Source organism: Pristiophorus japonicus, chromosome 8 (genome assembly GCF_044704955.1).
Source record: "Pristiophorus japonicus isolate sPriJap1 chromosome 8, sPriJap1.hap1, whole genome shotgun sequence".
Classification (NCBI taxonomy): Eukaryota; Metazoa; Chordata; class Chondrichthyes; family Pristiophoridae; genus Pristiophorus; species Pristiophorus japonicus.
The window spans coordinates 124,916,958-124,941,349 of NC_091984.1; the positions used below are offsets into that span (position 1 = coordinate 124,916,958).

The 24,392-nt window shown below is 43.4% G+C and overlaps 1 protein-coding gene across 6 annotated transcripts in view; it reads left to right on the plus strand.

Moving 5' to 3' along the window:
- acbd6 (acyl-CoA binding domain containing 6) overlaps nucleotides 1-22,475 on the plus strand; it is a 227,149-nt gene extending 204,674 nt beyond the window's left edge. For 2 of the 6 annotated variants that reach the window (XM_070886222.1, XM_070886216.1), the window contains one exon: nucleotides 22,204-22,475. In XM_070886222.1, the coding sequence (XP_070742323.1) occupies nucleotides 22,204-22,358 (155 nt within the window). In that variant the 3' untranslated portion in view covers nucleotides 22,359-22,475. Of the gene's footprint in view, nucleotides 1-20,963; nucleotides 21,071-22,203 lie in introns of those variants that run through there. The other 4 variants (XR_011593981.1, XM_070886217.1, XM_070886219.1 and 1 more) reach the window with 4 other exon arrangements.
- The last annotated feature ends 1,917 nt before the right edge of the window (nucleotides 22,476-24,392 follow it).

Below are 24,392 nucleotides of genomic sequence, written 5' to 3' on the forward strand. Positions count from 1 at the left end.
CACAAGCCTTTCCAGGGGTCCATGAAATAAATCTTCACTTTTCCTCTAGTCCCTTTAAAAATGACCGAGTGCCAATGTTTATTTCCCACTGCGCGTGCGCGCACGCTCCAACGTGCACGCGCAGGGTTGCCGGCACGACTTTGCCTTATTTAAATTAGGCCCACCCCCCACTGCTTGTAGAATCGGCGCGAGTGTCTGGCTCCGCCTCCCGCTGTTCTGTGCGCGCCGCAACAATCTCCTGAAGACCTCCGAGGAGCCGGAGAATATCGGAGTTTTTTTTCTGCGCACTTTTGAGCGTGACAAACGGGCATCCAGCTCGGGGCTGCGTCATTCTAGGCGCAGCCCGAAACTTGGGCCCTCAGTGTCAACACTTTTGGACACATTAGGTCACAATGATCGGTAAAATTATGAAGTAAGGGTGACAATGGTATTTCCAAGTACCTCCTCAGCCTTAGGTTTCCTACATGTTGTAAGTAAAGATGACAAGTAGCCGACCTGTCCGTAGGCACCTACCAATAGCATTGCTCCCAATTAATGAGCAGATTATATTTTTCCTTTGCATTATGAGCAAATTATATTTTTCTGTTCTTTCTTCCATGTGCCCACAAGAGTGAAAATACACCAGTTCTTCTATGTTATGGTGTTAAATCATATCGAAGCACAATTATACTTTTGAGACTGACAGACCTCCAGTGACTGAACCTCTGTGCATTGAAAACTTCAGGTTTGGTGTTGTCTGGTGCATCCCCATGGAGGATGCTTACTGTATTGAAAAATAAAAAAGGCATTTATATAGCGCCTTTCTTGACCACCGGGTGTCCCAAAGCGCTTTACAGCCAATGAAGTACTTTTGAAGTGTAGTCACTATTGTAATGTAGGAAACGGCAGCCAATTTGCGCACATCAAGCTCCCACAAACAGCAATGTGATAATGACAAAATAATGTTTTTGTTATGTTGATTAAGGGATAAATATTGGCCAGAACACTGAGGATAAGTCCCATGGGATCTTTTACGTCCACCTGAGAGAGCAGACAGAGCCTCGGTTTAATGTCTCATCCAAAAGACAGCACTGCACTGGAGTGTCAGCCTAGATTTTTGTGCTCAAGTCTCTGGAGTGGGAGTCGAACCCACAACCTTCTGACTCAGAGTCATAGAAGTCTTAGTGGTTAGATTAAGTGTTCCCAAATCTTAGTGGGTAGCTATGGCTGACACATCACCAAGCTCATTGTCTACAAGGCCATAGTAATTACCCGCCCTCCTGTATGGCTCAGAGACGTGGACCATGTACAGTTACACCTCAAGTGGCTGGAGAAATACCACCAGCGATGTCTCCGCAAGATCCTGCAAATCCCCTGGGAGGACAGACGCACAAACATTTGCATCCTCGTCCAGGCCAACATCCTCAGCATTGAAGCACTGACCACATTTGATCAGCTCCGCTGGGCAGGCCACATAGTCCGCATGCCAGACACGTGACTCCCAAAGCAAGCCTCTACTCGGAACTCGTCCACGGCAAATGAGCCAAATGCGGGCAGAGGAAACATTACAAGAACACCCTCAAAGCCTTCCTGATAAAGTGCGACATCCCCACTGACACCTGGGAGTCCTTGGCCATAGATTGCCCTAAGTGGAGGAAATGCATTCGGGAGGGCGCTGAGCTCCTCGAGTATCATGGCCGAGAGCATGCAGAAATCAAGCACAGGCAGCGGAAGGAGCGTGCGGAAAAGCAGGCTCCCTGCCCACCCTTTCCCTCAACGACTTGTCCGACCTGTGACAGAGACTGTGGTTCTCGTATTGGACTGTACAGCCACCTAAGAACTCATGCTAAGAGTGGAAGCAAGTCTTCCTCGATTCCGAGGGACTGCCTATGATGATGATCTAATGCACATGTAGGCCACCCCTACATGTAAGTCATTTCCTGGCATACGTTTGGGCAGGGGACAGGGAATTATTAACTTGCATATAGGCTGCACTCTATTATTTAATTTTCTTTGCTCTTAAAATAAAAAGTGCCCATATGGTACAGCCCAGCTTTAAAATGATTACAGCCCGTTAATCTTTTAACAGGACACTAGGACATACATGCTCTCTGTCTCTCAAATGTAAAATTTGTATAAATTTGGGAACACTTAATCTAACCACTAGGACTTCCATGACTTTTCTTTCTCCATTAGTGGGAATGACTCTACAATCCCCTGGTACATGTAAATTCAGTATTTTGTGGCAAGGATCAATAGCAGTGTCAGGAATGGATGGATTGTGTACTTGTCTTACCAAACTCTGCTCCTTATTCTTAAATTCTGGCCTTGTAATTGCCCAGGACCCAAAGAAAAAGATTGCATGCCAGTAGTTTAAAGGCATGGTGCCTTCCCGAAGTTGATAACCACTGCGAAACTCGTGCAAAGCATCTCTCTAGCTGGTAGGCTTAGCTCCTATATAAATGTATTAAAATTAATCAACGGGTGGGTGGGAGTGAAGGAGATGAAGAGGGAATCTCATGGGCATGACACGATTGAAGGGATGCTCTGTCGTCACACGGGATGGATTTCGGTTGCATTGGAAGCAAGGGCAGCTTCACTTCAGAAGCACAGAGTGGTGTTCTGAGAGGAAAGGAAGAATTTCTAAACCATACAGTAGGGATCGCCGAGAGGTAGAAGTTCACAATGAGAACACGTGTCTGACTCCCAGTGATTCAGTTATACGCGTAAACCTGAAAATACAAAAAACAAAATAACAAAACTCAAATCCTACATTAGAAAGTTTTAAAAATAATCACTTCCAGAATTACTGGGTGCTATCCTTAATATTCCAGGAGACTGTTATTTAATTGTATCAGTTGCACTATCCTTATGTAAAATTTTCCACTTTTTTTATGTTTTCTTATAAAAATTCAGAATATAGTAGATTCAGTGTACTTTCTGTTGAAAGTTCTGGGATTTTTCAGCTTCCTCCAATTTTCAGAGTGGATTCAGTTTTCATTGCAAAATGGCATTGAAGGATTTTCCCAATTTCCCCTTTATAGCCCAGTGAGTACCTATGACTTCAGACAAAAGCTGAATGTCACCAGTAGAGACTTTCCCATCTTCTTTCCCTCTGTTTTTCTCTCTCTGGCAATCACTTACTCTTGTTTTCTCAGTTTCCCTGAATTGGTTGAGAATTTTCCTTAATTTCCTTGGGATGAAGCCATTTAATTCAAGATGATATTCCCATTTTTTTAAATAAATGTCATTTTTTGATATTTGAATTTCCAGGACTACTGTTTTTTAAAAACAAAATATGTATATTTCTGGGACTGGATCTATGGACTTCTCCATTTCCTTTTTATTCCAAATTTCAAATGTGAACTCATTTATTTGAAAGTTCTTTATGGTTATTTAATATTCTTAAAAAAAATAAATAATCTGGAAACGTTTCTTAAGTTTAATTTCTCATTGGCATGGGGCAGGTATACAAGGTGTGGAAGACTCCATGGAAGATGGAGGCTTGGGTGGGTGATCTCAGGGGTATGTTACTTAGCAAAGGAATTGCGGCCTAGACAGGTTGATGTGAAGAACGAGCCTGCAGAGGAAGCCGCTTTAATTCTACCAGCTTTTGTCAATTCTTCCAATTCTCTACAAGTCTCTTTTGGGCTTTGCCAGCGCTTTATGGCTTTTAAAGATTGCTAATTGTGGCAGTGGAGAACTCTCGATTGTTGTTGGTGCCCTTTGGTGCATCATGTGGGTTCAAAATTGGCAACGATCTACTAGAGACCTGTACATTTTACAAATTTCCCAGTAACCACCGGAGTGAGGCTGTTGTGCTAAACCAGTGTGGTGTTCCCAGATGCAGAGAAGGTTTGATATCAAAATTGCCTGCTGTACACAGCTGTATACATAAGGCAATAACTCGTTTAGTTGGCAAACCAATCTGCCCCAGTGGCTTCTGGCATATACGTTACAGATATGTGTGCCTCCTTGTAGGACAGATATGTCTACTGGGTACATTAAATCTCTATCGGTTCAGTATGCCGTTTTGTTTTCCTTGTCAATACATAGGGCTGGATTTTAGGCTTTTCTGTTTGCGGGGCGAAAACTGAGGCGGGGTGGGAAAGCTACCGGCCGGGAATAGTTTGCGCTTTAGTATGGACATTTCGGCGTCGGGGCACAGCTCTAAGAGAGGCGTTGTACACTTTTTGTGGCACAAGGATGGGAAACTCACAAACTAAAGAGCCGGGCTGTGTGCACTCCGAGTGAGGCCTGGGGGTGGTGAGGGGGAGGAGAAACCTTAAAAAGAGCACAAAAACATTCCCAAAACATTGCCCACGCCACCACAACACAAATCGCTAAAACAATGTAAAGAACAAACACTGGCACTTACCTTTAGGGTACTTTACCTTCTGCTGCACCGCCGGATCACTCTGATTTCCCAAGCCATCATTGCGGGCGGATGGATCGGGTATAAGTCAAAACTCCTACCGGTGTCACAACCAGAGGCGTTGTACACCCGGCGCAGCTCTTCCAGGCGGTGCTGCTCAGCGCCACCGCAAAACCGGACCGGAGGATTGCGATGGGGCACAGGAGACCTCAATGCCGCCGCTCTGGGGGGAAACCCGGAGCGCAAAGGACCGGAAAATACAGCCCTAATAGTGTTTGTATGAAATTCTTTGTCCCTCGATTTTAACAAAGCCCGGTTTAAAATAAATGGGTTTGCACTTTTAGTAAAATAGAGGGCAATGGAATGTCACACAAACACTTTTAACATGTTTGTTACTATTTACATACAGTGCTTTTTCATCCCTAAGATATGATTAAAGTAAATAGCAGTCATGCAGAAGTATCTTATTAAAGGCGGAATCTAACCCATATAAAGGTGAGCATAAGCCAGAGGAAGATTTGAAGGAGGAATTCTGGTAATTTATTTTGCGTGGTGAACTCTACTGGGATATTCTGACCCTGTGATGGGTCTCTCAGGGCCTGATTCCCCTCCCTTTCACTGAGTTACAGTTGAGTTTGACAACACTCCTTAAAACTGACAGCTCGACTTATTACACGTGGCGTCAAACACATTGTACAGACACAGGATGCAGCTGGAGTTGTTAATTCTTGAAAATTCGGCACAAGACGAGGGTCAGGGCAAGTAGGAAAGGGCTATCCTCTGAGGAGCATTCACCGAGCTACTGAATGTGGTTTCAGGCATGCACTTGTTTCTGTGCATACGGGCCAAATATCCATTTCAAGCTTATGGTGACATTTGCTTTTATATTTCATTGTATGAAGTTTCAATGAGTTCAGTGAGCAGGCTGTGGTGTGATATCAAATCTACTGTTTATTACTTCAGTAGTAGAGTAACTATATTAAGAAAGAAAAACTTGAATTTATTTAGTGCCTTTCACAGCCTCCGGATATCTTAAAGCGCTTTACAGCCAATGAAGTACTTTTGAAGTGTAGTCACTGTTGCAATGTAGGAAACATGGCAGCCAATCAGCAAGGTCCCACAATGAAATAAATAACCAGATCATCTGTTTTTTAAGTGTTGGTTGAAGGATAAATATTGACCAGGACACCAGGAGAACTCCCCTGCTCTTCTTCAAATAGTACTCTTCAGAAATACGACCCCTCCGATAGTACAGCACTCCCTCAGTACTGCACTGAAGTGTCAGCCTAGATTTTGTGCTCAAGTCCCTGGAGTTTCGGCTTGAACTCACAACCTTCTGACTCAGGCAAGAGTGCTACCACTGAACCACGGCCGACACTATTGGATATGATTTTTGCAATGGTTCCCAAACACATGGGACAACCACAATTAGTAGTGTCTACATTTGTGTGCTGCTAACAGGGATTGGAGACCCGGAGATCAATTTTAGCATCTCCACTGTCACCTTGAGACCTGCTGACTTGACACAGTAAAGGGATTCAAAACACGCCATTTGGTGCACGTGGCCATTGAAACATTGGAGCTGACTCTTATAATTATTTAGTAAATGCGGAGTTCTCGGGAGTTAATATGATGTTTCACAGGTTAATTCATTCCGCCCCAGGAGACTTTGCAGCGAGTAGAACCATTTTCACCTAACAGGTCAAACTGGATTAATTTTAAAGACTGCACAAGGCTAGCCAGGCATCATTTATTCAAGTGTTACAAATGCCTTAAGCCTGGATAAGCACTTATGTGATCTAAGGATCAAATTCCAATATTCCATTTATTCCCATTTTATATAAGGACCCCTAATGTAAGCAACATGTTTCATGCAATCCTAAGTAAAATCAGAATGGTAATTTACTTTGCATATTGCGGAAATGCAGTTATATAGAGGTGACTGTGATGTTTGAAGCATTGTATAACTTTTGCACTTAGTCTGATATTGGGCTTAAACCGATCAGCAAAAGATTTTAGAATGGACTAGTCAATCTTATGTGGCATTGCACAAGAGAATGAAGACCTCGTGGAATCTTCAGGTGAAACAGGTTAAGAGGGCAAGTGATAATAGGACTAAGGATGTCAAACATAATTTAATCTCCATTTTAAATACAGGCAACTCTCAATTATCCGTACACGGATCCAACGGAAAACCGTTGTAACGGGATTTAAAATTCTGTTGCTAGCAAGTGAAAAGACAGCTCCAAATAATTTGGAAAAATCGCCTTCCAAACACTGTGCTCATTTGTATTTGCTCATTCTCTCTCTCTCTCTCTCTCTCTCTCTCACACACTTTCTCTCACTCACCGTAAAAATCACCCTCCTCTGCCCTTGCTTTGCTGGTGTGTGTGTGCGCGCTGCTGCATCCACTGTCTCTCACGGCCGCCACTGACGTTGGGAACGGGGGCAGTGCCGGCACTGGGTTCCAGGCACAGAACCTGTACATGCATGCTGGTAATGTCCATCTTTTGTTACTGTTTGTAGCTGATTGTATTGATTCATGAAAGTTTTAATTTATAAATGTAAACTCGCCCTGACGATTGTATTTATTCATTAAAGTTTTAACTTCTAAATGTAAAGTCGCCCTAACGGAAAAATCATTTACCCGGAATAGCCCAATCCCCAAGGGACCTGGATAATTGAGAGTTGCCTGTACATTCTATCAACAACTTGTATTTATATAATGCATTTAACATAGTAAAACGTCCCAAAGCACTTCAAGGGAGCATTAACCAACAAAATTTGACACTGAGCCACATTTAGGACAGATGACCAAAAACTTGGTCAAAGAGGTAGGTTTTAAGGAGCCTCTTAAAGGAGGAGAGCGAGGCGGAGTGTTTTAGGGGGGAATTTCAGAGATTAGGGCCTCTGCAGCTGAAGGCATGGCCACTAATGGTGGAATGATTAAAATCGGGGATGCGCAAAAGGCCAGAATTGGAGGCGTACAGAGATTTCGGAGGGTTATGGGGCTGGAGGAGATTACAGAGATGGGGAAGGGTGAGACCATGAAGGGATTTGAAAACAAAGATGGGAATTTTTAAATCGTAGCATTGCCGGACTGGGAGCCAATGTAGGTCAGCGAGCACAGGGGTCATGGGTGGGCAGGACTTGGTGCGAGTTAGGACACGGGCAGCAGTGTTTTGGATGAGCTCAAGTTTATTTACGATGGAAGGTAGGAAGATGTCCAGGAAACCATTAGAATAGTCAAGGATGGGGGTTTCAACAGCAGGTTAGCTGAGGCAGGGTGATGTTACGGAGATGGAAGTAGGCGGTCTTGGCGATGGAGCGAATATGTAGTCAGAAGCTCATCTCGGGATCAAATATGACACCAAGATTGTGAACAGTCTGGTTCAGCCTCAGACAGTTGCCAGGGAAAGGATGGAGTTGTGTTTATATTTCCATTATAAATTCCTTTGTCCAAATATGTAATGTAAACTGCAGAAGTAAACTTATCACACTGTAATTATGTCCTCCCACCAGTTTATGTAGGTAGTCTCCATTATAAATGTGCAATAGAAATTTGTGGAAAAATTTGACAGGAAGTGTGCACAGTAATATTTTTAATGTATTGTAAGAGATGTATCAGATGTCAAATGAAATCAGAGTGTCACATGATCTGCTTCATGCATCGTAAATATTACCTCAGATAAAAATTGTTTCTAAACAGTCATTCCTAAGAATCTCCCATCGACCTTTACCAAAAATCAAATATGGAGAAAATTGTCATTTAATTATAGTTGATAGCAACACTTGTGCATTCATCACTAATGCCTACAGTCTCTGTGTTTTTCACAATTATCAAAAGACCTCTTGTGGAGGCAGTGCAGCCTGTCTACTTCACTCGTACGCCCGATTAGAGCTATAATTAAACTGAATACATTGACAAACATAATCAGACTTTGCTTATTATGGCGATTGCAGTTGAACTCTTGTACTTATAAAATGCCACATTAGCAAGAGAGTCTAGCAGAGAGGCAGCCCTTTGCTGTCATGTACGGTAGGGAGGTGTGAGATATTGGTGGGTGGGTGTGTGACTGCTGGCTCCAAGTTGGAACGGGGTAAAGGTGAATACCAGCTTTAATCATGTACTGTGTGCGGCTCCTGCCTCCATTCTAAATTAAAATTCCCTCAAACAATCTGCATTGTGCCGTCAGCAGTAATAATGTTCTTGGAAAAATACAGACCTGTCCTTCAGCTCGGGACTTGGTCGAATTTATTCCTGTGGTAGCCCACAGCACACGTTGTTTTCCATTATACCTGATCGGTTCTGCATCTTGCACAACAGATTTCGGCATCAGAATTTTAATTCACTTGCTAGATTTTTTTTAAAAGCTCAATATTGTCGCCAGGATTCCAGTAAAGTGTAATGATGGGTATGTTAAATTTTTGTACTGTATTCATTTGAACTGCAAACAAAATGCAAAGATACAATGATAGATTTTGCCCATCCAAACTTGGGTTGTCTGGAGAGAACACATTGAAGTGTGCAGTACAAGGGTGAAGTATTTAGTGGCAGCAGTTTGAGGTGATGAATTAAAAATATAACACAAAAAACCATATTGGCAAATCCACCAGTCCAGAGAAGAGACCAAGGTCATTTATACAATATTCTCTGAATAAACCATTTTACTTTTGGCTTAAAGAACGGTCTGATGCTTCAGGTGGGAATGTCGTGCTTGCTTGTCGAGCATCAGGACTGCAAACAAATCTGTGACCTTGAAAGTGAGAGAATAGCGGAATGATGTGTTGATGCCAGGTTTAGTCCCCTAACCTTGCAGGCTTCCAAGACTGCACTCTTTGACCCTGCTTATGTTGTTGGCCAGGAATAATCGCATTGGGTTTGGGTCAGAATAGCCTGAACAGAATGCAATTTTTTTTTCCCCCTCATAGCTTATACTGAAAACTGCCTTGAGTGAGGTTGTAAACTTGTATGGTATTAAGTGAAATGCTTCAAGCATTGCAGTTATTTTTCCAAGGCTAAAAATAGTCACAGATGCGCATCAAACTGCTGATATCAGCCTGAGAAATATTTCCAATTTTACAACCCAATTCTGAACTGAGATTCCAAGATGAGAGTTTTCACTGTAAATATGTAACTAGAGTATGTACAGTGGGGGCTCCTAAGCAGGTCGGTGATTAAAGTTGTACAATGTCACTCTCACTCAAGAAGCGGAATGCCAAAATTCCGTTTTAGCTCACATTGACCACTGGAGCACATTGACAGTTAGGTCACAGCTGTGGCATTAATATATTGTATTGTGGACATTTTAGATGGCGTCATTACTAGTGAGTTTATGACTTTAGATGTGTGCATTGTTTTGAATTTTTTGTACAGTATGTGTAATCAGTGGCTTGCACCTCATGGTTTATGCTTTCCAGGATGGATTAGACCAGAAACTATCAGAGAAAACAGGAGGCTGAGGGGAGACCTCATTGAGGTGTATAAAATTTTGAGGGGCCTGGATAAAGTGGATAGCAAGGGCCTATTTCCCTTGGTGGAGGAATCAATTACATAAAAACATAAGAAATAGGAACAGGAGTAGGCCATACAGCCCCTCGAGCCTGCTCCGCCATTCAATAAGCTCATGGCTGATCTGATCATAGACTCAGCTCCACTTCCCCACCCACTTCCCATAACCCCTTATAGTTTAAGAAACTGTCTATTTCTGTCTTAAATTTATTCAATGTCCCAGTTTCCACAGCTCTCTGAGGCAGCGAATTCCACAGATTTACAACTTTCTGAGAGAAGAAATTTCTCCTCATCTCTGTTTTTAAATGGTCGGCCCCTTATTCTAAGATCGTGCCCTGTAGTTCTTGTCTCCTCCATCAATGGAAACATCTTTTCTGCATCCACTTTGTCAAACCCCCTCATAATCTTATACGTTTCGATAAAATTACCTCTCATCCTTCTGAATTCCAATGAGTAGAGGCCCAACCTATTCAACCCACTCATCCCTGGAATCAACCTAATGAACCTTCTCTGAACTGCCTTCAAAGCAAGTATATCCTTTCGTAAATATGGAAACCAAAACTGCACGCAGTATTCCAGGTGTGGCCTCACTAATACCTTATATACCTGAAGTAAGACTTCCCTGCTTTTATACTCCATCCCCTTTGCAAAAAAGGCCAAGCTACCATTGGCCTTCCTGATCACTTGCTGAACCTGCATACTATCCTTTTGTGTTTCATGCACAAATACCCCCACATCCCGCTGTACTGCGGCACTTTCGAATCTTTCTCCATTTAAATAATAACTTGCGAGGGGGCATACATTTAAGTGGTTGGTGGAAGGTTTTGAGGGGAAGCTTCTTCACGCAGAGGGTTGTGGAACTCACTACCTGGAAAGATGGTAGAGGCAGAAACCCTCACCACATTTAAAAGGTGCTGGATAGACACTTGGAAGTGCCATGACTTGCAAGGCTACGGACCTAGAGCTAGGAAGTGGGATTAGACTGAGATAACCTCTTGTTCGCTGGCGCAGGTACGATGATAAGTACTTTAGGAAATCTAACATGGCCATAGTGATCTCTTGGACTAGTTTTGATCGCCGGGATGGGTTGGAGAGGAATTTTCCCAGATTTTATTTCCTCTATTGGTCTGGGATTGTGGGGCGGACTGGTTGGGCCAGATGCCCAATTGTCCTCCATTGTTCATAAGTTTATATGTAACCTTCAGGGCTGCTGACCAAGGGCCGTGTGGCTCTTTGTCGGCCGGCGCGAGCACGATGGGCTGAAATGGCTGCCTTCTGCGCTGTAAATTTCTATGTTTCTAAAAGTCATTTCAGATTATCTCAATTATGTGTACTACACTGCCACATCAGTGGCCAATGACACTCGCAACCCAATACGTTGTTATAAATGGCAGAGAATTTTCTTTACCGATATTTTCCTCAGGTTTGTGCGTTTGTGTTTCCACAATGTGTTTGTGATACTAGGTTACCGATGCAGCGTCGAGAATCCGGAACCCTCGGGACCGAGGCAGTTCCGGATTCCGGGCTTTTCCAGACGTTGGATCGTCTTTCTGATGTCATGAATCCAAAAACACCGTGGCCCAGATTCGGGTATTTTCCGGATTTCGGCACGTCAGAAAGGCGGGGGAGTCCCCGCCGAGGGGATGTTCGGGCGGGGCCCGTCATGGAGGAGGTGTTCGGGTGGGGCCCTGCCAAGGTGGAGCTGTTCGGGCGAGGCCCCACCGCCAAGGGGGTGTTTGGGCGGGCCCCGTCAAGGAGGTGTTCAGGCCAAGCCCGCCCCTGCCGTGCTTGAGGTGTTCTGGTCGGCCCCATCGCGGAGGAGGTGTTCGAACCTGCTCTGCTGTGGTGGAGCTGTTTGGCGGGGCTCCGCCATGGTGGAGCTGTTTGGGCGGGCCTCGCCGTGATGGAGGTGTTCAGGCCGGCCCCATTGCAGAGGAGATGTCCGAGCCTGCCCCACTGTGGTGGAGCTGTTCGGGCGGGACCCCACCATGGTGGAGCTGTTCGGGCGGTGCCCCGCTGTGGTGGAGCTGTTCGGGCGGGACCCCACCATGGTGGAACTGTTCGGGTGGGGCCCCGCCGTGGTGGAGGTGTTTGGGCGGGGCCCCACTGTGGTGGAGGTGTTTGGGCGGGCCCCGCCGTGGTGGAGCTGTTCGGGCGGGACCCCACCATGGTGGAGCTGTTCGGGTGGGGCCCCGCCGTGGTGGAGCTGTTCGGGTGGGGCCCCACCGTGGTGGAGCTGTTCGGGTGGGGCCCCACCATGGTGGAGCTGTTCGGGTGGGGCCCCACCGTGGTGGAGCTGTTCGGGCGGGCCCCGTCTCAGAGGAGGTGTTCGGGCGGGACCCCACCATGGTGGAGCTGTTCGGGCGGGGCCCCGCCGTGGTGGAGCTGTTCGGGCGGGCCCCGTCTCAGAGGAGGTGTTAGGGCGGGCCCCGCTGTGGTGGAGGTGTTCAAGCGGACCCCGCCATGGTGAAGCTGTTCGGGCGGGGCCCCGCTGTGGTGGAGGTGTTTGGACGGGCCCCGTCTCAGAGGAGGTGTTCGGGTGGGCCCCGCCGTGGTGGAGGTGTTTGGGCGGGCCCCGTCTCAGAGGAGGTGTTCGGGTTGGCCCCGCCATGGTGGAGCTGTTCGGGCGGGGCCCCGCTGTGGTGGAGGTGTTTGGGCGGGCCCCGCCGTGGTGGAGGTGTTCGGGCGGGCCCCGTCTCATAGGAGGTGTTCGGGTGGGCCCCGCCGTGGTGGAGGTGTTTGGGCGGGCCCCGTCTCAGAGGAGGTGTTCGGGTTGGCCCCGCCATGGTGGAGCTGTTCGGGCGGGGCCCCGCTGTGGTGGAGGTGTTTGGGCGGGCCCCGCCGTGGTGGAGGTGTTCGGGCGGGCCCCGTCTCATAGGAGGTGTTCGGGCGGGCCAGCGACGAGGCCCCTAGGTAATGGCAGCGGCGGTGGGTGAGGCCGGGCAGCAGCAGGGCCCCGAGGCCGGTGGATCCGGATTCCGGAACATTTTATGGATTCCGAACGACCCTGCCACCAATGGTCCGGATTCCGGAACATTCCAGATTTCAGAACTCCGGATTTTCGATGCTGCACTTGTATTGCCAGAAAATGACAGGAAATGTAATTACATTAGGAACAAGTGTAGGCCACTCAGCCCCTTGAGTCTGTTCCGCCATTCAGTTAGAGCACGGGTATCTTAACTCCATCTACCCACCCTGGCTCCGTATCCCTTGCATAACAAAAATATCAATCTCAGTCTTGAAATTTTCAATTGACCCTGCGCCTCAACAGCTTTTTGGGGAGAGTGTTCCAGATTTCCTTTACTCTTTGTGTGAAGAAGTGCTTCTTGACATCACCCCTAAACGGCCTAGCTCTAATTTAATGTTAAGCCCCCTTGTTCTGGACTTCCCCCAGAGGAAATATTTTCTCCCTACCTTTCCAATCAATTAATTTAATCATCTTAAACACCTTAATTAGATCATCCCTTAATCTAATTAAGGGAATGCAAGGCTAGTCTGTGCAACCTGTCCTCATAATTTACCCTTTTTAGCCCTTGTTCCAGGTGTTATATGTCTTTTGTTTATAGCCACAGTGATACTCAGTGATTCAGGCTGCCTTTGAGTTAATGGTGTAACAGCTGATATCCTCACTGTCATAGCTTTTACTGAAGTAGCTGGCAGATACCAATTGCATGACATGTATTATCTAAATATGTCAACATTCAAGTAGCTTTATTTTTCAAGAGTGTTTATTAGTATATGCAGTAAGGTGCCGCACGGTGAATTTCAGGTTATGCCAATCTCTGGGTTCACAGGATACCTGCAGCCTTTCTGATTCAAGGAAAATGATCTCTGATACAGTGCCGAGCATAGTGCGCTAACAAATGGATTTCGGTGTGCATTAGCAATAAAGTTTATGCTTCGATATTGCAGTGACTTTCTTCTGAACTGCAGCTCAAATAACCCAATCTCTACATTTTCACAGGAATTTTCAGACCTTGCACTATAAATTGAGCAAATTAATAAATCAGCTTCTTCACATTATCTACTAAATCACCAAAATGATTTTGTGTTGAATTATATTAATGGGCTTGTTCTCTAATCTGCGTGTCACACTTTCGCTGCCGAGAAGATGACCCTGAACCAGCAGAGACCCCCTGTATGTGTGTGTTCAAACAACCAGCAATATCCTATTGTGTAGATGAGTGCCCTCCTGGGATTAGTTTATTGCCCACAAGCAGTCCCTGAGGAAATCAAACTGTTCTCAGAGGAGGGGGGGGGGGGGGGGCGGTGGTCACATGAGGGGGATGAGGCGGGCTCTGTGTCCTCGGAGCCCTTTATTTCAGAGGCACCATCTGCTGCTGTGTGCTGCCTCGGTCCCATCAGGACGGCCCCTGACAGCAAGGGACAGAGAATCAGCACACAGTGCCCAACGACTGAAATAATGCAAGTTGATGAAGTTTAGCAAGAGACGAGCATTCATTTTCCCTTCTCTCTGTGCAAGGCCAAAGTTCTGTCACTTGACAAATGGGGGTCTTGGAGCACCATAAATTTAGCTGTTTAACCTCCTGAGTCTTACACGAACATTACACGAGCATTTCCTGCATCCAGACTTCTAATATAAGCAGGCTTGCATTTTCCATTTTAATATGCAGCTTGCTATGATAAAGTCTGTATTTCATTTTGCATGACACAAGCTTTTACGAAATTATTTAACCATTTTGGTGCTGAATATTTTTTTTTGCATCCTTCATAAATATGCACGTTTGTAATCTGCATACTGTGAATTTCTAACGCATATACCATATTTCTGTACATTCAGTGAAATAAAAACCCAGCGCAAGACATGTGGGCCATTGGCACTGAAGCACAGGTCACATGGTGCCACTGCCGTATAAGTCAATTGTTGCTGTGGGAAGGTAGTGCTTAGAACGCCAGAGGTCATGAGTTCAAATTCAATAAATATAGTCATTTTGTGAGCTGGTACCAGAAGGAATCAACATGAGAACTGTAGGATTGTCATTAAAAAGCCACTGGTTCACTAATGATCTTGATGGATGGGAATCTGCCACCCCTGCCTACAGTCCTACATTATATGGTTAACTCTTCTTGCCCTCTAAACTGGCCTAGCAAGCTGCCCTTTCACTACAAGACAGGGCTTTTCACCACCTCCGGATGAACAATAAATGCAGTGTGTTTTTTCACTCTTCTGTTCTCTTTCCCTCTCGAGACATTGCCTAATACTGGTTGCAGTTCCATGAGAGTTAGCGGCCTCCAGTATCTCACCCTAGTGGCCAGACCGCACGTCTGACCATAGCGAGTCAGATTATTCAGTTGTGTGGACCCTGATTCTCTTGCATGGTGCACCTGTCAGGAACAGGAACTCTGGCTAACTTTTCTCCGTGATGCTGTGGTTAGTTGTAGCAGCTTCATGAGGTCAGCACCTGTCCTATAAGGAGAGGTTGAGTAGATTCTGCCTATATTTCCTAGAGTTTCGAAGAATGAGAGATTATCTCATTGAAACATAAAATTCTTAAGGGGCTTTACAGGGTTGATGATGGTAGGATGTTTCCCCTGGCTGGGGAGTCTAGAACTAAGGGGCATAGTCTCAGGATAAGGGGTCGGCCATTTAAGACTGACGAGAATGAATTTTTTCGCTCAGAGGGTTGTGAATCTTTGCAATTCTCTACTCAAGAGGGCTGTTGAAGCTCAGTCATTGAGTATAATCAAGGCAGATCGCTAGATTTTTGGATACTAAGGGAATCAAGGGATAAGGGAATCGGGCGAAAATGTGGAGTTGAGGTAGAAGATTAGCCATGATATTGAATGGCAGAGCAGGCTCGAAGGGCTAAATGACCTACTCCTGCTTCTATTTCTTATGTTCACCCTATTATGTGTTACTCTCTACACTCCAAACAGTACATTATTCTGTGCATAATACATCATTCTATATTGAAGATGAGTGCTCTGATCCTCTCAGCATATAAAAGAATCAGAGCTCCACCAAAAAATGTCATTTTAATGCTAATAAATTACCTGTCTCTGAAGGATTAGGATGATGTATTTGTGCAAACTTGTTCGCACAATCATAGAAATGTTAGATTAAAATCTTCCTATTTTTATGATTTTTCAAAAATGCAGATTATATAACGTTTCCAACTACGGATTTTTAATATTAGGCGTCACCTTTTATCTGAACCACTGAAGAGTGTGAGGACGCTTAAATGAGCATAGGAGACTGATCTACATACAGGGAGGATTTTGCTGTGAGCAGTGAACAGCACTAGCCATTTGTTAGATTTGCACTTGCCCGCAGACTTTTTAATGGGCTTTTGCACAGCAAGTTATTATCAGCCAACCATCCAAAAAGTGCAGCGCCCTCTGCAGGGCATCTGGGACCTGTGTGAACAGAGGAAACCATTATGTATCTCCTTAACCAATCAGATTGAAGAATCATTAATGAACAGTGCCGTCTGAATCAGGAAGTGTAAATTGGAATATTGAATCAGTTACAGAAAGCAAAATAAAGAGAGGGAAAGAAAGAAGGGATTAAGAGAGAGAGATAAAAGAGACAAAGAAAAAAAAACTAATTTTTAAATAATTAAAAAAAATACAACAATAATTAAAATCTAAAAGAACAAGACTCCACATTTGTAGGTTAATTTTCAGTACCACGGAGAGATTGTTTGGCAGTAATTAGATTTTCAACGCTGTTAAAAGGGGACTGAGACTGGAATGGACAACATCTAACTTTTTCTGACATGTTTAGTCCGTATCTATGGGGTAAGTACAAGAACTTCACGACGGTTAATACATTTGAACGGTGAATCAAATGGCAAGATGCAGATGAGCGGCGCATCCCGGACAGCAACTTCCAGATTTCCACAGTCACTGAAACTTGCTGTCCGATTCTTACATAATTAACGGTGAGTGCTGTTAGCCTCATATTTATCTTTACAGCTAAATCCAGCCCACTATGCTGGTCCCCTTGTTTCAAGAGCTTTAAGAAGTTGTTCCTCTCAAAATTTTCAATTAATTAATGCTTTCTGTTTAGTTCAGAAGCAGATCTGTCATCCCTGTTAGATATTGGGAGAAATGTGTTGGGGGAGTTTGTGCTTCACCATCTCAGTGATTAAATATTCTGTAATCAAGTAAAATCTCCTATTATACTGACTTTCTGCTATTGTTTAGTTTTTACTTTAATAGACCTGATTTGTAGCCTAAGTCGCACATTCTATTAAAGCCTCAAAGTATGGGGGAACCAATTTAAAACCGAGTTGAGAAGGAATTTCTTCTCCCAGAGGGTTGTGAATCTGTGGAATTCTCTGCCCAAGGAAGCAGTTGAGGCTAGCTCATTGAATGTATTCAAATCACAGATAGATAGATTTTTAACCAATTAGGGAATTAAGGGTTATGAGGAGAGGGCGGGTAAGTGGAGCTGAGTCCACGGCCAGATCAGCCATGATCTTGTTGAATGGCGGAGCAGGCTCGAGGGGCTAGATGGCATACTCCTGTTCCTAATTCTTATGTTCTTATGTTTATGTTCTTATGTTCAATGACTCTCCATTGCTTTGACCAGTTGATAGCTGCAGAAGTGGTATAAAAGCTTCCATTTCACAGCTGTTCACTTTGCTGGAGTACCCTTATGTCTCACCATTCACTGCAACTCACTAAGTCACTTCCAAAAGTTCTCAAAAATCTGTCCAAGAACGCAAAGTGTTCAAAATAAAGCTTTCAATGTTTTCACAACACATTAGCAGAAACATGAACATTGGCTAAAAGACCCAAGTGCCTACCCTTGTGTCTTGTTAGTTGATATGATTGGACAAGGATGAAGGTGAGTGTGAGGTGTGGCTACTGAGATGGGAATGTGATAATGTAGATAGAGAGGGAGGGCTGGGTGGAGGTGCAAGGTAAGTTGGTGTGATGAGGATGTGCAGGAGTAGGGTAGAGAAGAGTGATGGGGATGTGATGAGTGGCACAGCAGAATGAGATTGAGTGGCTTTGCAATAATGTTTCGTGATCTGCTGAGATCATTGAAAGGTTTGCGCCACTGCTGCCAGCTCCTCCTGACGACATCCCTGCTGTGTCCTCCTGTGCAATGTGTAACCAGGCTGCGTTGATGTTCTGTGGAGGTCTCACCCAGCCATTGGAAGGGAACAGAACCTCCCTGCATGCTGTGACTCCCTCCATAAGCATCTGGAGGGAGTTATGGAAGAGCCTGAGTGCAGCAGTGCACCTTTTTGCAGTGCGTGTCAGTGTTTGCAGCACCTCAATGCTGCAGAACACTGACAGAACAACTGTCAAAATCAATGCGGCCATGGTCCCTTTAAGGAAACCGGCAGATGACGCGTCATCAAATGACGTCATCAGACCCGCTTCCTTCAATTGGCCGGGAACCTCGCAGGGCGGGCTTAACGAGCCCCATCAAAGGAAGATACTTCACACAGGGCAGGCTGGAGCAAGGTGCGGGGTCGCCACCTGCCACCGACCCCGGACCCGCCACTTGGCGAGATCGCGGCCTAAATCTGTGGTGAAACACATCTCATTGAAATTAAAAAAGAAAAAAGCAGTTTAATGCAAACCATTTTTTTAAACTAATAAATCTGTATTGCGTTCATTGAAGAAGCATTCTCTAAAGCATTTGAAAGATTAAACTGCTGCTTGTGGCTTGTTTTTGTTATTTTCTAGATTCACTATTAAAAGATAATACAGTTCCGCATGTGTATGATCTTCTAATATATACTGGATCTAGACACTCTCGGTAATCAGCTGCAAGTTATTTCTGCATAACTTTGCATTGATAGGTATCAGAATGGTTTGTCATTATTATCTACCTAGGATGATGGAGTGTACTGACAACTGGTGTCTGGTCTAGCAGCCTTTCCCAATACAAAAAATACAAATTAGCCTTCCTCCGTACCTCCAAATAAAATTAAAATATTGTAAGATGCTGAGGAGTTGTTTCAATATGTATTCTAATGTAGAGTTCAAATGGTGATTATAATCCACCATAAGTTTCACTGTTGCTGTTAAAGACACTGTCATCTGAACAGGAGTGATTTTATCTCTCAAAAGAATTGTGTTATTACTAAGAAAATTTAAGTACTTTTATCTAGTTTTATCCCTTTAAATCCAGTTACAATACATAAGGATTTTAAAAGCCAGCTGCAGTTAATTCCCACATCCCTAGCTTAAATCAGTACTAATGTTGCAAGGTTTATTTTGTTGTCTCTAACAACAACTTGCATTTAGATAGTGCCTTTCACTTGGTAAAATGTCCCAAGATGCTTCACAAGAGCATTATCAAACAAAATCTGACACCGAGCCACATATAGGTGTCCAAAATCTTGGTCAAAGAGGTATGTTTTAAGGAGCGTCTTAAAGGAGGATAGGGAGGCGGAAAGGTTTCGGGAGGGAATTCCAGAGCTTAGGTCCTAGGCAGCTAAAGGCAGGGCCGTCAATAGTGGAGCGAAGGAAATTGGGAATGTACGAGGTCAGATTTGGAGGAAGGCAGCGTTCTCGGAGAGTTATAGGGTTGTAGAAGGTTGCAGAGCTGGGTTACAGGCTTCAATGAGGAATCCAATCACACTGGTTGACTGACTGCTCCATTTTGTATTGAGTGGTCAGTTATTTAAGTCCAAAGAAGCCCGCCTACTTTTTCAGGGGTATCTGAGTAAGTTAAATTGTTCAAGAATTAGGTCAGTGTAGCTCCCACAGTAGTGAGGAATGGAAAGAAAGAAAGACTAGCATTTCTGTAGCGCCTTTAGTGACCTCCGTACGTCCCAACGCGTTTTACAGCCAATTAAGTACTTTTGAAGTGTAGTCACTGTTGTAATGTAGGAATCGTGGCAACCAATTTGTGCACAGCGAGGTCCCACAAACAGCAATGTGATAATGACCAGATGATTGAGGGATAAATATTGGCCAGTATATATAGGCTGGATAGAACTTCTTTGACTGGCATTAACACGATGTAACGAATGACCTAATTCTGTGCTGTAAATTTCTATGATTCTGGGCTATGACACCAGAAATAACTCCCTGCTCTTCTTTGGGAAAAGTGCAATGGGATCTTTTACGTGCACCCGAGAAAGCAGATGGGGCCTCGGGTTAACATCTCATCCGAAAGACAGCATTTCCGCCAGTGCGTCACTCCCTCAGTATCGTACTGGGAGTGTCAGCGTAGATTTTCGTGCTCAAGTCTCTGGAATGGGACTTGAAGCAGAGACTTTGTCAACAATTAAGAATAGGGTAGACAGGTGGATGTAGGAAAAGGGGATATGAGAACAAGCTGGGCACATGGGATTAAGATTACTGTTCATGTGGAGGATTATCACCAACACTGGTTGGGCCGAACAGTTTGTTCCCATTTTGTCATTTCAATTAATTTTGTCATACTTTTTGCAAATGGGAGAAATCCTCTTGAGGGATAGGCTCATTCCAGTATCTAAAGAAATCAACTAAGGTTGTCTGCACATTATCTTGGGCATATTACCAAAAATGTACCCAGATATTGGGGCTAGTGTAGGTCACAGGATGTTGGACTCACCTGTTATTGTAACCTTGTATACAGAAGCTTATATTCTAGATTAAAGATGGTAAGAATGTAACTGTTTCCTAAAACAATGCTATCATTAATACATGAACAGCAAGGAACTACTTGGTGTTTTATGACCACCTTGATTACATTGGGGTCTGTTAATCACTTATAGGTATCCAATATTCCTGATAAGTTATAGTATGCAAGACATTTTGTTTTTTGTATTTCTATTTGTCATTAGCAAGATTGAATGAAAATGGAATTGGACCAAGGGTAATGCTGCTGTAAGTGATGCATGATCTGTACATTTTTATTTTGGCAGTTGCTGACCAGTAGACATCATGTATATATTATGTGCAGAATACAAGATACTTTTGGAGCGTTACCAGAACAGCACTCCAAGGTGTTTTATAGCACAATGTGCTGAACAGGATATCTAACGCCATTTGATATCTTCATCAGGTCCGAGTACATCGAGTTGGTTCTAAATAAGCGAAAAGAGTATATAAAATCTGTAATATTTTAGATTGTACCAAACCAAGACCTGATATGACTCCCGATTCTTCTCCAACCAGAACTCAACTGTGATAAACTAATCTTTGTCCCCAGCTTCTTGAGGGTAACTACATTTAGAAATGAGTATATATGTTTAAATAATGAGTATTGATGACATTAAGAGAACTAGCAGGGACAAGTTACTAAGTCCAGCAATATCATGGATCTGAATTAATAGCCACCATTAAAATGAATTTGAAGACAGTCTTGCAAATAATTGAGTTCCATCATATAGTCAAGGATGCAAGTTTCTCTCTTTTCCCCTCCTGCCTTTTACTCCCTTTCCATCTCCCATAATCACACTATAAAGACTGTTATATTTCTGGCAATATGCAATTTGGCACCACCCCACCAATATGACATTGGTATTCTTGATCGAATTCGACTACCCTGTGTTGGTAATTAAGAATGTCTTTCAGCCATTCATTATCGTAAAGCATTTGAAATTTGCACTTTTCTTTTAAACAAATGCTGATGGATAGTCATAAAAAATCATGTCTGTTAATGGAGAGTGTTAGTGAAAGTATTTCACAGGAGTGCAGATCATATCTAGATATGTAATTGACATCTGGCGATATCCTAATTGGATTTTTAGTCTCTCTCTGCTCCCCTGAAAACTCCATGGAGGATAAAGCACAAGATCATCATTGGTTTTAGTCTTTGATGTTCCCTGATTATAGTTATAAATTAAACAGGACAAAAAGAGTGACGTGGAATTAGGTGACTTGTATTTGTTCAGTACAACTCTCACAGACATGAATCTTGCTCCAACATCTATTTAAAATGCAGCAAGAAGTCAAAATGGTATCTGGTGGGATTGGAAGCGTAGATTAGCCTGTGCGATAGCTGTAAAGCACTTATCAGAGTTGTGGGACATTTGTTCACACTCATGAATAATCACAGTGAGAGAATGATCACAGTGAATTCCCAATCTTGGTCATGGGGCTGGTGGGGGGTGGGGGGGTGGAGAGGCTAAACAGAGACAGCAACTTGATGACAGAGGATGGATTTGCTAAATTTAGCTGTGGTATCTTTAGCTTTGCAATCATGTTGTTGTTTGCACTTGTGCTGCTTCCGAACACAATTCCTCTATTCTGTCAGTTCCTTTCATTAAGAAGGGACATGATTTTTTTTTAATAACTAGTCTTCCAGAGAGAACAGCTTGAGGATCCTTCACCTTAATCATGCAATATAGTGTTTGCTTATGTCACAGAAATGTAATGTGCACTTAGTGACACCTTTCTCTTTGCCTACTTCCAGCATCCGCCTGCGAATTTGCTGATATCGTGGAGTTGTTGTTGAATTCCGGTGCTGATCCCACCATCCAGGATGGGGAAGGGTGCCTGCCTGAAGAAGTGACTGATTCCAAGGACATCTCACAGATGCTGCGACAGTATGCCACATCAAAAGGCTAAACCCAGGCCTGGTGCATGACTCCAAATGGAAAAATACAGGAACAAATATGTATTGAAATATATTTCATAGTAATTGTTACATTACAATATGCAATAATTAAAAGATTATTCACAGTAGCAGTATTTTATGCATTCTTCCAGTGAAGATTTTTTGTCAAAATAACTTGCACTTCATATTTTTAAAAACTAAAAGGGAGTTTATTGAACAGCAATTTGGAAATAGTTTAGAGAAATTTTTAATGTAAAATGAGATACTTGCTTCGATCCAGTACCTTGAAGGTCAGACTATGCATATTATACAGATAGGATCTCTTGCTTATATAGGAGGAAAAACTATCATAAAGATAGTCTGGTTTTCCATGTTATTTGAGGTCAAGATATTTGTTTAATGAGTTCCAAACAATGTTAGTGGGTTTGTAGTTACACAGTGTACCTTGCCCGCCTTGCTCATCCAGTAAACAATGATCATATTACCAGGACATTGGACACCCCTTGGTCAAGCTTCTGTTCACTTGCATTGTATAACATTTACACTGCCATGTTATCACTTTGCACATCTTCACAAAGCAGTACTACTTTCTTCAGGAAAACTAGTTCTTCAAAACAGAGAAATGCACTTAGTGGCTGGCAGTTTCATGCAAATTTGGAACCCTGTGCTTCCTGTTAGCCATGTCAGTCAAAGAATTTGCCGTCTGCACCATTGGCGAAAGGTCACTTGGACATCATCATCGGGCATCAGGAAGAAAGCGTAACCAGAGAGGCTAGGCCCAATCTACACAATCTCTCCTCATAAGACAACCCTCTCGTATCAGGAATCAGTCTGGTGAATCTTTGTTCCATCGTCTCTAAGGCAAGTATATCCTTCCTTAGATAAGGAGACCAAAACTGTAACTGCTGATGTTAGGACTTCTGGGTAAGGTTGTGGACACACAAACCTTGACATAATTTCAGAGGCAATTGGATGTTGTGACTGGATAGATGAGTTGACTGGATATGGCATTGCCAGCAGAAGAGTTTTACCTACACCTTTCTCATCCTGTTTGCAGGATCCTTTACCCCACAAATCAGTTTAATTAGTTCACTCACTCTTTCTTGTACACTGGGCACTGTGAATTTGGAATGAAGATTATAAAACAGTTACAAAACTACTATGAATTTTTTCCTCCAATGAACAATTTGTTAGATTTAATTACCAATAACATCAAGGTTAACATCTGTAGGGATAAGGAAATTTCCTTAATAAAAGGCAGTAAGACATAAACAGTTTCCAATGTCTTCAGGGTTCAATTAGACCTGAAATGAGCAATTTTGGATTGCATTTAAATTGCTATAAATCTAGATTCATGTGGGAAATTAATGTACAATTTGTTCTTGCTTTTCCATTTAATTTGGCAATGGACAAACCACTCTTAACTCCCATCCAAGAAAACTCCAGTTCAAATAATGACAGTAAAAGTAATAATTGAAGGCAAGCTCTCCTTTGAGGATCTAACCAGTAGTAATTCCCATTTTATATATCACTGAGAACCACATTTGATCAAACTGATTAACAAGTCCTCCTGGTCCCCACCATACTTTCTCAGTTACACGTATTAGATACTAAAGGCAACCATTGATCTATTGAAGGAGGATTAGAACCCTTCCAGCAGAGAAGGAGGCCGTAGGACATCAATTAGTGAGGGAAGATAGAGTATGAAACTAAAGAAAGTGGTTTACACAAATACTAAAAAGTGGTAATCCTGTGGACTGGGAACAATAAAGACATCACCAAAGGGACACAAAGAATATACTAAGAGCTGCAAAGGGGAATCCAGAAAAAAATTGCAAGTACTATATAAAGGCTAAAAATAAAACTTTTTATAAATATATTAATAGCTAGAGAGTGGCTAAGGAGGATGTAAGCCCATTAAAGACAGGTGCAGATGATACAGTAACAGAAGGTAATGGTAGATTTAATAAATGGGTACGTTGTACACTTTTTTGCAGTAGAGGAAGAGGATAAAATATCATTGAGAGAAGGGAAACTAAAAATAA